Raw genomic sequence first — 14,726 nt, forward strand, 5'->3', positions numbered from 1 at the left:
TCAAAAGGTGCAGAATATCTCTGCCTGCTTTTGACTTCAGTGAATGCATGTTATAAAAAACGGGCCGCTAAATATCATCAGTGTTTTTGGTTGTCTGGGGAGTTTCATGAGATCTTCCTGCTCCTGTTGCTACAGCATATGCAAAACATGGCCCAAGATATACATCTGGCTCCTGCTGTCATTTCCAAATCCCTATTGTAATTTCAATAAGAACAGACTGAACCCTAAAGATGCTGTATCTGCAGCTTCACTGATTATTTTTTCCTAGTTTCTAATTTGCTTTTTATTCTGGTTTTCAACACTCAGTGAACAGTTCTTAAAACCTCACCGCGTTTGCTCTTTTTCAGTTTATTCCCCTGATGGCAACTCCTTTTTAGTATGTAAAAATATGTTTGACACACACTGTAGCAATTCTTTACCCTCCCACCCCCAGTCTTTTGTCTTAATTTAGAGGCTGCATTTATTTGCATTAAATTTTTAATGATATTTATTAATGCTATTCTGCTTAATACTGTTAAACAGTCCTTACTGAAGGACTGAGGTGGATATGACTTTTTAGATGGGGTAAATTTCTTATGTATTTCTGCAACTTGCTGCTAATTGTGATGTCACTTCTCAAGTTGCATCCCAAAAGAGTCTGAGTTATTTTGAAAGGGAGAAAATATGGCAGTCTATGGCTCCTTTGGCTTTGTTCTAGCGTAACTGAGACTGTCAAGTTGAAAATGTGAGAGGATTATTAGTACGCAGGAGGCAGAATGGTGATTATTGCTTTCAATGGATCTTTTTTTAACTTACGCTGTGTATTTGGCTGCTCTGTTCTAGTTCACCATAGAATTAAAATAGCTTCCCATGCTAAGCAGGCGGTTGGGATATTGGAGCTGTAAACTCAAATGGGTAAGATCACAGGTATTAATAGATGGCATATCCTCCGCTGTGTGCGCACCCAGCGTCCTGCTCCTGCTGGGTCCCAGCTGGTGTTACTGCAGCTCAAGTTGAGACTGAAGACAGTTGTCACTGTTTTCTTCGCATGAACGCAAACTATCAGCTTCAAGCTACCAATTTGTGACCATCTGATGTACAAATTGAAGAACAATAATGTAAGACAATTGAGGACAGTCTCTGAAGTACAGAATTGTTTTCCTCAGTCTGTGTTATTCAAAGCAGATTTAAGCCCTGTTTAGAATTTAATTTTTCCCATCTGCTGTGTTTTATAGAAAAGCAATAATTTTACAAGTTCTGCATTTAGTTGGAGCAGTGTCCACTTTTTAAATAACAAACCCTGACTGTTTGTCACTGACTCTGTGATCTGCTCTACGTCGTCAAGTAGTTCTTCAGTCTGGGATAGTCGTGATAGTTTAAGGTTTTTAGGCAGCCAAATCACACGTAAAGTCCCTTGGAACCGGGTGACTGAGTCCCCAAGGCTCTGCCGAGAACATCAAGCATCAGCGTCAGAGTTTCCACAAGGTTTCCAAGCTGTGACCAGCAGCTCGTAGCCAGGAAGTTCACCCCATGCTTTTGCCTCCTTCCAGGAGCTGCTTTCCCTGGATCCTCCGGCGGGATGCCTCATGCAGAAGGCCACCTAAACTCTCTGAGTATCTTCATTTGAAGTGGGATTTCCCCAGGAGCCCAAGGCAGAGCATGTGTACGGCTAGTTCCAGCTTGCCCCTTGCCGTTCTTGCGTGCTGCAGAGTGGCAGTGGTGCTACCCACGGCACGCGCTCTGGGCAACAACCCTCTGCCCCTTTCCCCTATGCTTTCTGGAGTTTTCCAGCAGCAGCCGAGATACTTGTGGAGGAAATGTGGAAAATTAGGTGCTAGATTATGTCAGTACCAGTGGTGTTAGTTAATTTGAGGTTCTTCCTGTCACATATAAATGGTGAGGAATCCTGTTGCGTTGGGTTATGTCCAGTACTTGTATCTGCTTTCCTAGTCTGTAGGTCTTGAATCTTACCAAATCTAATCATCCCGCTCCTTGATATGATTTCTGCTTCTAGCTTTTTGCTATTGTTGCTCGGCTGATGACAACCACAAAAAGATTTTCTTTTGGTGCATGTTACAAATCTGGGAAAGCTTGCTAGGTGACTTGAAAGCAAGAACCAGTAGTTTCCCATGAAAGTCACAGATAGCACCCAAACTGCTTAGGACTCTCTCTTTTAAAAAAAAATAAAAATCATAATGCTTATCTGTGAAAACCTTGAAGCTGTGCTTTCCTGAGGGCGTGTGGGTTTGTGTATTGAGTATGATATGCAAAAGAATCTCCTACACGTTTTTTTTTTTAAATGTAGATGTCTCTACTAAAGCTGAGAGACAGACTACTTTCTGAGCAGCTGTGGCCCATCCAGGGAGATGCTCCCCCAAGCCTGGGCATTAAAGAGAGAAGCAATCCTTGTGATGTTATCAGTACCAATTATTACCATGACATCGGTCGCTCAACAAGAGGAAAGAATAATCGAGGTGTAAGTCTGAGTTGCATAGGGCAGTTTGAAGCAAATGTGGTCCTTTTCCCCTTGGGATGTTGAGCACAGAGCACAAGGCCACGTGGGCAGCATGGGGAGGTGCGCGCACTTAGGGCAGGCAATTTGGTGGCTGGCTTCTGACAACCCACAGAGGTCATGCAAGGCTAGCTTTGGTTTTGCTTTTCCCAGGGGAAAACTAAATCTGGACATACCAGGGCAGGGAACGCAAAAGGCCTTACTGCACCTTCAGTGCAGATTAAGTGGTATCAATTTACTAAGAATTTTTAGCATGGATAAACCCCTCCAACAGTGTTCTTGTAAATGTCTGAACAATTTTTCTCAAATGCTGAAATAATTCACCCCAGACAAATATCTGGCAGTATACATTTCAGTCTGAGCTCTTTGGCTGACAAAGCTATCATGAACTTGAAAGGTCCTGTAATGGAAGAAGTTTAGTCAGCTGTAGCTATGAGCTTTGTGAATGGTGTCACCTAAGGTAGAGGTGCAGGATGTGGCAACGGCAGCTGCCGCCCCAGACAAAGTGTGCCATAAACAGTGATACATTCCACAGGTCTTATAAGAAAGAAAAAAAAAGTATTTCCTTCTCAAACCAGTGTCTAACTCTTAAAGGCTCCAAATTCAATATTTGCAAAGTTTGTGATTACTCTGAATAGGTTAAATGTTAGAATGATGATGTTTTCATCCTGGCTTTCTAAAGAAAGTAGGCTTACATGATCCTTCTGTCCAAGAGTTTCAAGCAAATGTGGCAGATGGGAGGAAGCATCAGAGATTATTGTCTTCCTAGAAATTTTAAGACAACCTATCATGGGATACCAGAGGAAGGTCAAAGTTTGTTGCCTTGCTTGGTAGTAGATGACTGGCAGTTTAACAGTGTGAAATTATGGAGAGAGAGCCCCATGTAAGCCTGATCATCAGCATGCACATAGCCCCACACACAGCTGCCTCCTGCTGACTGTGTGGCCACAGGGCTGTTGCTGAGGAAAGGAGTCATTGCGATACAGTGAGTGCTGAGGGGACAAAAAGTATAACTCTTCAGTGAGCCCCATTTCACTAGATTCTCTGTTCGCAAAACTACTTTCAAAAATTTCCTCTGCACTGTGATCCTTGGACTCGCATCGTGCTGGTGAGTGCTCAGGCAGTCGTGACATTTTCTGCTCTGCAGATCAGAGTTCAGTGTAATTGTTCCCAGGAAAGTCTGCTTTGTTATGGTGGCACCATCCCAAACACCATATATCCAGGGTCAAAACCATAATTGTTATGGCTTACACAGGATCTAGAGTCTTTCCTCATTATGGGCTCATCTTTTGTGCTTCAGTGTCTGGTTTATGGTTGTGTGGTTCCGGGTGTTTTAAAGAATCGGCAGATTCAGTGATTACATTGATGATGAAGAAAAATTTTCTTTGCTCAATGTGATGAGACAATGGAAGGTGCTATATTCAGTCCTACCAAAGAATGTGCTTTAGAGAGCTTGCAGTGGGTCCACCTCCAGAGAGCAGTGAAAATACTGTGCTTCACGAAGGTGGAGAAAAGATTCTCATAAATGTCCTGTTTGCTCGCTAGAGAAGAGAAAACCTGAAATCATGTATTAGTACAAAATATGAGAAAAATAAAAAGAAGTAGTCTGGGTCAGACTCCAGTTCTGTAGCTTTAAGAATTGTGTGCACTTTTCTTTTCTCCTTAGTCATTCAGTGAAAGGTGGAGTAGTTAAGTCTGTGGCGCCTTTAAAATGATTCATTATTTCCATAGAAGCCAATTCATGTTTATCCTTCAAATCGCTCTGTGGACATTAAAATAATGGGGAATTATATTTGCGTTTAATTTTGTTTCCAGACAGCTTGGCCTGAGTATTCATGATGTGACTTGGAAACTATATCAAATTGTGATTTATTGTTGCTCGTAATTGTGTGAAGATTGAAGATATGCTGGATGCTGCTTTTTTCCTTTTTTTTCCTCCTCGCCTCCCCCATTCTTTCACTTACAGAGTGTTCTTGAGTGTAATGTGGTGAAAGGCCAGCATCTCTGCCTTCAGTGCTTTTCCTTGTATAAGCCACAGCAAATGAAGATTTTATTTTTTTCCCTAACGCGAGGCTGTGTGAAATAAATTGTGGTTTGTGTTTGATAACTATCTTTTTTTTCCTTTCTTCCACCTTTTTTATTATGCTTAAGTCTTGGCTGATTTTGTGTTGTCATGTTAATCATCCTTACTTGTAGGGTGGAGAGAGAGCAGTATTTTTTAGTTAAGCTGGATGAGTTCAGTTTTATGAGAATCACATGCAAAACACCAATGGGGGGTGGAAGACTTTTATTTGCAGTCAGGCATCTGTTATGTATAAGGATGTCAAATCTGCTTCACAGGTGGGTGAACTGTTTCTTAACCGGGAACAATTCATAAACTGAATTTATCAGGTCTTATGGATAAAGGAATTTGTTATTCCTATTTTCCTCAATTTGTTTTTCCTACACAGTTTTATCTGCTTTTTCCCCTCGTGAGTAAAAACTATTCTTAGATCTTTATGCATAGTATAATTTAATAGAAGAAAACGAATGGGATTTTTTGAAATATAATATAAAAGCTTACAGCAGGTAATGCAAATTTTGAAAGTTGTTTTTCTAGCTCTGTTACAGAATCCAAAACAATCTATTCAAACCTAAAAATTCTAAGTGATCGTTAAAATTTACCAAAATACTGTTTTCGTCCTGCATTTAAGAGTGTTCCTTGAAGATAAGTTTCCTGTCCTGACAAAAATTGTCTGTGTGACAGTGGGACATGCTCCCTGTGATTTGGTTCTGCAGTTGCAGCAGTATGTGCACTTCTTGTTATGTCAAAGTTTTCTTGCAAGTTCCCAGTAAGCCCCTACCCATGCAAATTTAGATTGCACAGTTGGTGCTATGAACTGTGCTTGTCTGTCCCTGGTCTCTAATGCATCCTACTATGATCTGGTCATCATATTTTTGATGTGAGTTCTTTAGGAGAAAGCCCTATCTTTTATTTCTGTACATAAAAAGAAGCCCCCAATCATACGGAAAGTGCACTTGGGCCTAGTTAGGAATTCCAAGTGCTACCACAGCCTAAAAGACCCACCTGGGTGACAGTTTAAAAAAAGAAGGGGGGGGGGGGGGAAGAAAAGCAAGCACAAAACCAGCTGTTTTTCAGCTTCGTAAGGAATTTATTTTGCTCCTTACCTTAGTTATCAATGAGAATGTTTAGTTGATTTGGTTTTGCTTGTTTGCAGCCTGTTTGCTTTCTCATTCTCATGCCCTAGAGCATTTCAGTTTTAGTCACTGCATGACATCGCTTAAATCAGAGTTGGAATGAAGTCAGAAAGTCAACAGTAAGCCAATATTCTGCAAAATTAATGGGAAGAAACTACATTCACAATTATTAGCATAGATCGGTAAACGAATACTGACCAGTGTCAAATTCACCTTAGCATAGCCCTTTGGTTGTTTTGCTTTGTTTTATCAAGTTAGTTGTTTGTTAGTGTTGATTGCAAACATGTTATTCATGTCTCTATTCCCAAATATCCGATGAGTAAAGTGGTTGGAAGGAATCCAGATCAGTTCACGCAGAGGCTATGCACGTTAGTAGAAAACTACTTACAAAGTCCAAGCATAGATTTTGTATGCACTTTTACCCTAAAAAAAGTCTGTGTGTGTGTATATAGGTATGGACGTGTGTATAAATGAGTATATATAATTACATGAGTCTAATTTTCAGCAATTTACTGTCTTGCATATATCTTTATATTGTTTTGCAACATCATAGGTATTTTATAAATATTCCAGGTTTCCATGTCCTTTAGGGAAACACATTTTAGTTTACTTTCTGAGTAATGGTTTGAAAGCATACACAGTTCTGTGCTGGTTTGTAGTAGAGAATCCAAAAACCAAAATATTTTTTAAATGTTTTCATGCATTCAATTTGTAACTGTTTTTAGAAAATAATTTTAATACCTCTAATTTTATCTAGTCAGACTAGTCTGAGAGTACTCTAAATTCATCCTGAAGTAGATGAAATATTCAAACTGCTCGAAAAAGAAACTACTTTCCTATATACAATTTCTGTGCAATTAAATTACAACCTATAAACTGTACCAATTAAGGATGTGGTGTTAATGTACTGAAATCAGTGGATTAGAGCAGTGTTTACCCTCTTCTGCTTCTTTCTTTGAGAGGAATTTAAGCTTGGTCTGTTCTACTTTTACATATGCTCTCATTCTAAGGATTCTAAGCATTATGAGTACTTCAAACAATACTGTAATACTGTATGATGTGTATGATACTGTATGATATATATAAGTGCTGTTTAAAGCAGCTCACTCCAATATGGTGATGTCTTTGAAATACTGTGCACGGTGTTTTCACTTTGAAGTATTGTGCAATGCAGTATGTCATGTTGCACAAATTGGTAACTGTTGATGTTTTCTGGTGACCCTGGCTGGGCTATGTTGGCGGGATATATGCCTCGTCACAGCACTGGTGAGAGGCACTCAGTGTGTGCTCATCCACGTCCTTACAGGCCTAGAGCTGACCTCTTTGGATATGCTTCATGTGGGCAGGGTGGGTGGCTCCTTGTGGGCAGGGTGGATGGCGGCATGGGTTTCATGTGAGGTGTCAGTTGAAAGCATCAGATCTGCAGGTAGATCTGACCATTTTGGTCAAAAAGGTTCTGCCACCTCGTTGTATGAAAAGCACATTGTGCAGACGGTGAGGTGGTATCATCTGTGCTACTGTCAAGCTCTGAAGTCTTTCCCAGGTGCAAGACACACACTTCCAAATAGAGAATTGCTTTGTTCCCACTGATTTGTTCTGGTGGGGCATGGGCTGTAGCAGTGTTACTGTGTGTTATGTGTGTACGTACCTAACTCGATTTGAGCACAGACTGTCCTTCGTAGTGAGGTGTTGGCACAGCCCAGGAGGGAGGATGCAGACTGGGTGAGTGCCGTCCCTCTTCCTGGGCCATATGGCCTCAGCAGCAGCTCCTCGCATAACTCGGCACGGCCTGGCATTTGAGTTGGACAAATCTGCTGGGTCCCGGAGTCAAGACAGAGGTCACCAAGACGTGACAAGGCCTCCCCACCCGTTGAAGGCCACGTGGCAGATACACACCGATGAGAAGAGAAGGGCTTTCCCTCTCTCTCTCCTCACTTGGTACTAATCATGGAGAACAATGCTGGCTGCTTTGCAAAATATTAGTACTGCTGTACAAAATCTGGGCCTCTGCTTATGGCCCGCTGAGTCAGACTTGTTTACTTCATTGAAGTATTAATCTCTGTCTCTGATTGGCAGTCAACAACTGCAGGCTCCAGGCTTTAATAGAGTTTCAAACTGTAGATGATGCAGTTTTGCTGAAAATGCGGGGCTTCTATCACACTTTGAATGATGTATTCTCCCTCGGTCCCCTTTGGTCTGTTTTTCAGGGCTGAGGTTAAGATAGATAATTAATTCCCCCCATCCCAAGCCTTGCCTTTTAATTTAAAAATTTTCTTTAGCATCTGCCAGAATCTTCTGTGTGCGCTCCTGAGAGGTTAAGCAATGAAAGAGCCATTAAATTAACTTCAGCCATTATTTTTTTTCAGTAGGATGAAATAGCACTTCAGTATATCAAACAGTTTCTGGTTTATTTTATTTGGTATCATGACAAAGAATATAACCGTGGGAAGAAGAGGCTGGTTTTCTGGTTGCATGAGAGGATGGTGAGTGAGGAGGGCTACCTTCTGGCCCTGTGGCTTACCTCTGTGTTAACAAGAAATAGGACACGAGGAGATCAGTGCAATGAAACAGCTATTGCCAAGGGCCTGATATCCACACTACACAACTGGGATGACAGTGGGGAGAAGTTTAGCTATACATAGCTAATGTATCACTTTCCCCAAGAAGACTTTGCTCTTTCTTGTAAAGCCTTTGGTGACAATGAAGCAGTGTCAAGCTCTGTTACGCTATTCTTTGATGTGTTGTGGGGTCCATAAATGCTATCACTGATGAGTCACTCCTGGCCAGGGCTCTGATCACTCTCCCGCTAAGCAGTCTGCCCAATTCTCCGTGCCATGTACTTACCACCTCAAGAAACCCGTATGCTCTTTTCACAGGCATAACTTCCCCATTTGGAAGACTGTGTATCTAAGATTTTTTTCTAAGAAATACATGAAAACAAATTAGTACAGAATCTCCTGGAATGGTCTCTCTGGCAAACTGCACGTACAACTGCTGAAAAATCCCAAACAGTAGCAGCAGTATTGGGCTTATGTGTTAGAAACACAGCAAAGGAAAAATGGTCAGTCTTGAAGCATCTTGAATTAATGATTCCACACGGAATTTATGGTGGTTTATAGTTCAGCAGCTAGTGAGGCTGAAATGTCACCGCTACATTGAAAGTTCATATGCCTCCTGCCTTTCTAGTTGTTCTACCTCTGTGTGCATCCAGTCTCAACTGTTCTTCAAGTAGATTTTAAAGATCTTTTGCAATTGTATTATATAGCTGTCAATTCACAGACTTGACAACTTTCCTGCTTTTGGCAATAGACTCTTTCTTTTAGTGGTAGTATATTGCCCTACTGGGTTTCAGGACAGATGGTAGTTGGAGCTGCTGGATGTTGGGAAGTTCTGGAGAAACTCAAAGATGCATTTATGGATCAACCCTCTTGTGCATGCGCTGGAAGCCCAGTGCTACAGCTGTGTTAGATAACCTTTGTGCCTGATGGATGGACTACATGTATGAAGACAGTTTGACTGGGCCACAGCTGGTTTGCAGTATGTCATTTACAGATCAATTACATACATGTACTGGGTAGGGTGTGTAAGATTTGCCAGTGATATCAGCTGGTCCTTGGTATTATTTCTGCTTACGCATCACTTTAGTTAATAATTCTTCCTAAATGATTATGTGTAAAGTAGGTATATATTTCAAACCCAAGAGGAAGTAAGGACCATCTGAGTTGGTCGTACAAGTCTGTAGAGTAACTATTCTCATCACTTCTGTCTGTATAAAATAAAGATTGTAAAATCCACTTTTTACTCCCTTTCAGTTTTGGTATAGCTGTCCAATACACAATTGCTTGGAGAAGAATGCTGTTGCCATTGTACCAGAATGCTATATTTTAATAGCATGGAGATATTTTAAAAATCTCAATATATGCTTGGGATTAAGTTCATAAGAATCATCTAAGCATAAAGATTGAACGTTAGTTGTTCTAGATGCCTCTGTAGTTAGTAAAGGCATCTCTCAAGAGACACTCCTCCCATACTAAGCTATGTCTCCAAAATTATTTGTGCAAATAGCTCCTGGCTGTTGACTATGTCTCTGTAGAGACCCTGAACAATTCATTCAGATGGGTTAAGTCAGCTGCATATGGTGAAAGCTGGGAAATCAGATATGATGAAATTCCAAACTCTTTGCGGACTGTGAGCATTATGCCTGATGATCGATCTATTCAGTATGATTCTCCTTATTTAAAGAGTTATTTCACGTTATTATTTTTCCACCCTGTGGATAACTGCTTTAATAAAAGTTGTGGAGAGGGTTCACCACAGCTTTAGATATTGCTCAGCAGGTTGTTCGCTTCTATTGTCTTACACATATTATTTTTGTCTTCTTCAGTCTTCTGGTACCAGTATCACAGTGGATATTGCTGTCATGGGAGAAGCACATGGGCTCATTACAGACCTTCTGGCAGATCCTTCGCTGCCCCCCAACGTGTGTACTTCACTGAGAACAGTGAGCAACCTGCTTAATACGCAGTTAACCTTCCAGGCCATCCACAAGCCAAGGGTGAACCCTTTGGTTTCCTTCAGTGAGAACTACACCTGCTCTGACTCAGAGGAATGTCCAGAGAAAGGAGAGAAGCTAGCTATTCCCAAGGTGAGTACTGGACCCTGTCTATCATCTTGGAACTTGGCTGTCTCTAAAGGGGCAGCACTGGGCTAGTGGGAGATGTCACTGGGCTTTTTGCTTGTTTGCTTCAGATTAACATCTTATGCACTAATCATACCGTACTATAAATGGGCATCTAAGTAGACTGTTGGTTTCATACTAAGACAGTTCCTGTGTATCCTTCAACCTGTAGCCAGGTTAACATTGGTTCAGGCATCTGTAGAAGATGACCTGGATGGTCTGCATATTTTCTTGCAGCCATTGGTTGGAGCTTAAAAGAGAAGAAATGATAGGGAGCAGAACAAGCAAAAGCCTTTCAGCATCCAGACTCATAAATCTGCCCCATTACTTCTCACACAGAAATTTCCCTCCCACTCAAAAGATTTGAGCCACTGCATGTGGGGTCACTATCCTGGTCAATGAGCAGTAGCGAATTAAGTACACAAGTACACAATTACAATTAAGTAGTAATATGAGGGACCTTTTTGCCCATTTTGAAGACTGGAATTTGAAATTCTGTATGAATTTCAGTCTCTTCTTCCTTCCCTTAACTAGAGGTGTGAAACCTATAGAAGTCAATGAAAAAGTCTCTGGTGATGACCTCCAGGTGCTTTGGATCAAGTTTAAAATGTTGTATACCAAACACACAAACAAACAAAAAAGACCACCACAATACTTAGTATGACAAATATTGTGAGCTCATGAGAAATAGTCTTAAGAGGAAAAAGAAGACTGAAGCAAAAAAAATACATATATTACTGCCTTGACAGATGGCTTTATGAATGCTCAGGAATCCAACAGAAAATAACTAGTGTTAACCACCCACATTTAGTCAGTAAACAACTAGAAAGAACACATCAGCTTTGAAGTAGTTTGAATTGTATGTTCGTTGGTAATTAGCTGTCCTGCAAGGCTTACATTTCACTTTTGAAACTAAACCAAAATACTTGTGTCCTGCAATCTCCCTTGTAAAATTAAATGTAGGCAGAATACATTGCACAGGCAAATGCTTTTAAGTTTTAACAGTTCAAATGGCACAGCCAGCGTTCATTCCAGCATTTCCTGGCATCTGAATTGCAACACTTATAATTCTTTCTTAAATATATTTTAGTGTGATGATAATTATTACCCTATTTGCCTACATAGCAGCTGTATATGTGAAATGAATGTTCACAGGTTGTTAAGCACATTTTCCAGTTTATTTTAGTGTACATGTCTATAATGGCTGTACTCTAGGCTCTGAGGGAAAAAGTTATGTGGAAGAACACTGCCATCGCATGAGCAAACACAATGAACAGATACCAGTTTGCTGTTGCATAATACCTAGTGAGGAGAAGAGAAATGAAGGATGAAGAAATGAGTTCATGCTACAGAGTACAAATTTGACTGAAGAATTCACTGACCTAAATGTATTACGGTTCATAAAACTAATAGTCTGCAGTCCTTTATTTGTCTAAATATAGATTATGGGTCTTTACGTTAAGCATCTCACACCGAGCATTTTGGATAAGGACATAGTATGTTAACATATTTATCTATAAGTTTGAGCTTCAGAACCACAAGCGTCTTCTATCTCATATCTCTTAACCCTCTGGCAAAGTCAAAGCTCTCCATCACAGAGACATATTTCTTTTAGTCCTTAACTGTAAGCACTTCATTAGAGCTACATGAGAAACATCTTACAAAATGGTAGCATCTGCAACAGCAAATCTGGATCCAAAAAGATTCTCTATCATCATCCTTTATTTTCACTGTCTGCCTTCAAAAATTTGGGAAAACAATGTGAGCCTTATTAGTTAAGAAAAGGAAGCGTCAGGTGAAAGAAAAATACAGGGTGGCCAAGGAAAATCTGCTGTAAATAGCGATGCTTTCTCTAAGCTTTTCAGGTGACATCGTACCCCAGTGCATGACAGTTTTATTTCGGTGACTGATCTTTGTATTGGGTAGATACAGTAGGAAAAATAGTTGAAGCTTCCCTCCCTTCTTTTTCTTACAGCCTTTCTTGCCTTGAATCTCTGATTGTGAGCATTCATGACGGCTTAAATCACAGAATAGTTGAGGTTGAAACTACATCTGGAGATCATCCAGTCCAGTCCAGAGGTCATTTAGTCCAGTCCCTCAGCTCAAAGAAGTTGATCCTGGAGGGGGTTTCTCTAGGCTCAGCCTAGAGGAAGTTGCTCAGGAGAATGTCCATTTGGGTTTTGAGTTTTTCCATGGATGCAGACTCCACAACCTCTCTGGGCAACTTTTTTCACTGTTCAATCATCCTCACAGTAAAAAATATTTTCTTACATATAAATGGAATTTTCTGTATTTCAATTTGTGCCCCATTGCCTCTTGTCCTGTCGCTGAACACCACTGGAAAGAGCCTGGGTTTTCTTTTTTCTTTACACACATAAAAGTACTTACATACATTCATAAGATCACCCCTGAGCCTTCTCTTCTTCAGGCTGAGCAATCCCAGCTCTCTCAGCCTTTCCTTTTATGACAGATGCTCCAATCCCTGTCACCTTTGTGGCCCTGATGACTTGCTAAAGTGCCTTTGGCCACATCACATAAGATCAAAATTTTTAAAGAGCACAGCCAACATTGTCAAACTCCAGTAAGAGCTCCAAGTGTTGAACATCTGTGGCTATGGGGCTGTGAAAATTCACCTTCTTTTAAACTTGAAATAGGGAGGATGATCCAGACCCTCTAAGCATTTAAAGCACTATCTGTGTTGATTTGAATAGAAGGTAGGCACCATAATACTTGGGAGAATCCAGATTTAAGGTACCTCACTAAGTGTTGTCAGGCAGAGTTAATAAAATGGAAATGTTTTTCTTCTTCATATTTAAAGTTTTTGTAAGCATATATAAACTCTAAGCAACTGATTTCTCTCTAGCGTTTACGGAGAAGTTTGCCTCCAGGACTGCTGAGACGAGTGTCCTCAACTTGGACCACAACAACATCAGCCACGGGATTACCTACACTGGAGCCAGCTCCAGTGAGAAGAGATCGCAGTGCCAGCATCAAACCTCATGAATCATCTTCATCCAGGTTACAAATTACCTCCTCTCATTTATGTCTCTCGTGCAGATTTCTTTGGTTCTCTGTGATGATGTCCATCACTTAAAAATGCTGACTCCAAAGTATGTTAGAACTACTTCTTCGTGTTTCTTTAAATGGGGTTTGTCAAAGAAGTAGCATTCCCAATTTTAGATTATTCCAGAACTATTCCTATCATTTGGAAGCAAAATAAAAAAAAAAAAAAATCTAAACTAGCAAAGTGCAGAATTGCACAACAAAATTGGAAACAAGGCAAGATAAGTGGTTAAAGGCTTTTTGATAAGCAGTGGTTTACTCCATGGGTATTCCAGCCAAGAAACAATTCTAACAAGTAACCCAGCTGCTGAACATCACTTCTAAGAACACACCTAGTGATGTGGTCCTGTCATTAAACCAGTTCCTAAAGCACTTCTCTGCTCTCTAGGTACTGACTTCCAGAACACAAACCCTGATTTCAAGTGGACCCTCCTAAAATACACAATTTTGTGCTTTTCTGTCCATAGAAATAGAGTATCATAAGACTATACAGCACTTTACACGCCCTACATCCCATGTACACACTTAATTCCAGAATATAATAAGTACCTAGGGCTCCCTGAACAAACTCATGCAAATGCAATACCAGCAATAGATGGTAAATATAAAACATTGAATTAGATAATTCAAAAAGTGATTTAGTGGGGAGAAGTATATTATCTAAATAGATATCTTACCACTGGGGGAAAAAAAAACCACATATAATCTAGGAGTAAAATTACAAAGAAAGATTTACTAGTAGAGGTTGAAAGCAAAGCTGAAAATTAAATGGACAGTGTAAAGTTTTCCTGCAGGATGGTTGCCATACTTTTCCCTAATTTTAAGCACTGCAGTGGAGCACTTCCTTCCCATTGACCACAGAGTTTAGCTTCTGGGATTCAGAATCCCATTTGTCCCATCCTTAATCCCAAGTGCCTCATCTAGTTAAAAGGCCGTTCCTAATTTGCCACAAGAAGCGAATAAACTCAGGTGTTTTGTTGGGGTGCAGACTGAGTGCCCACTTCTATTTATGATGTATTTATTTACTTACTCGTTTACAATGTCCCATATTTTCAAGGGTTATGTAAGCAGATGCTGGTACTGGAAAAGTCACAACTACAATAGTTAATAAAGCCTTGAAATGGATTTCAGCAAAATCTCTGGAGGAATTATATGTTATTTGTTTGTCTTGCCTGGAAAAACGAGTTCTGGATTCAACCATGACATATATGAACATGTTATGTTCATATAGTGTATCGCAGAAACAGACTACTAGATCTACAAAGAGGTTTGCATAGGCTGAGGTACCTACCTACT

The 14,726-nt window shown here is 40.3% G+C and overlaps 1 protein-coding gene across 1 annotated transcript in view; it reads left to right on the forward strand.

Moving 5' to 3' along the window:
- The window catches only part of PDE3A (phosphodiesterase 3A), a gene marked incomplete at both ends in the record, with an annotated part of 264,685 nt that overhangs the window by 210,255 nt on the left and 39,704 nt on the right, over window positions 1-14,726 (forward strand). Inside the window, 2 exons of the mRNA XM_082496024.1 lie at window positions 10,074-10,334; window positions 13,231-13,385. Coding sequence (XP_082352150.1) covers window positions 10,074-10,334; window positions 13,231-13,385 — 416 coding nt within the window. The remainder of the gene's footprint in view (window positions 1-10,073; window positions 10,335-13,230; window positions 13,386-14,726) is intronic.

The sequence above is a fragment of the Vanellus vanellus genome (genome assembly GCF_965231255.1).
Source record: "Vanellus vanellus genome assembly, chromosome: 1".
Taxonomy (NCBI): Eukaryota; Metazoa; Chordata; class Aves; order Charadriiformes; family Charadriidae; genus Vanellus; species Vanellus vanellus.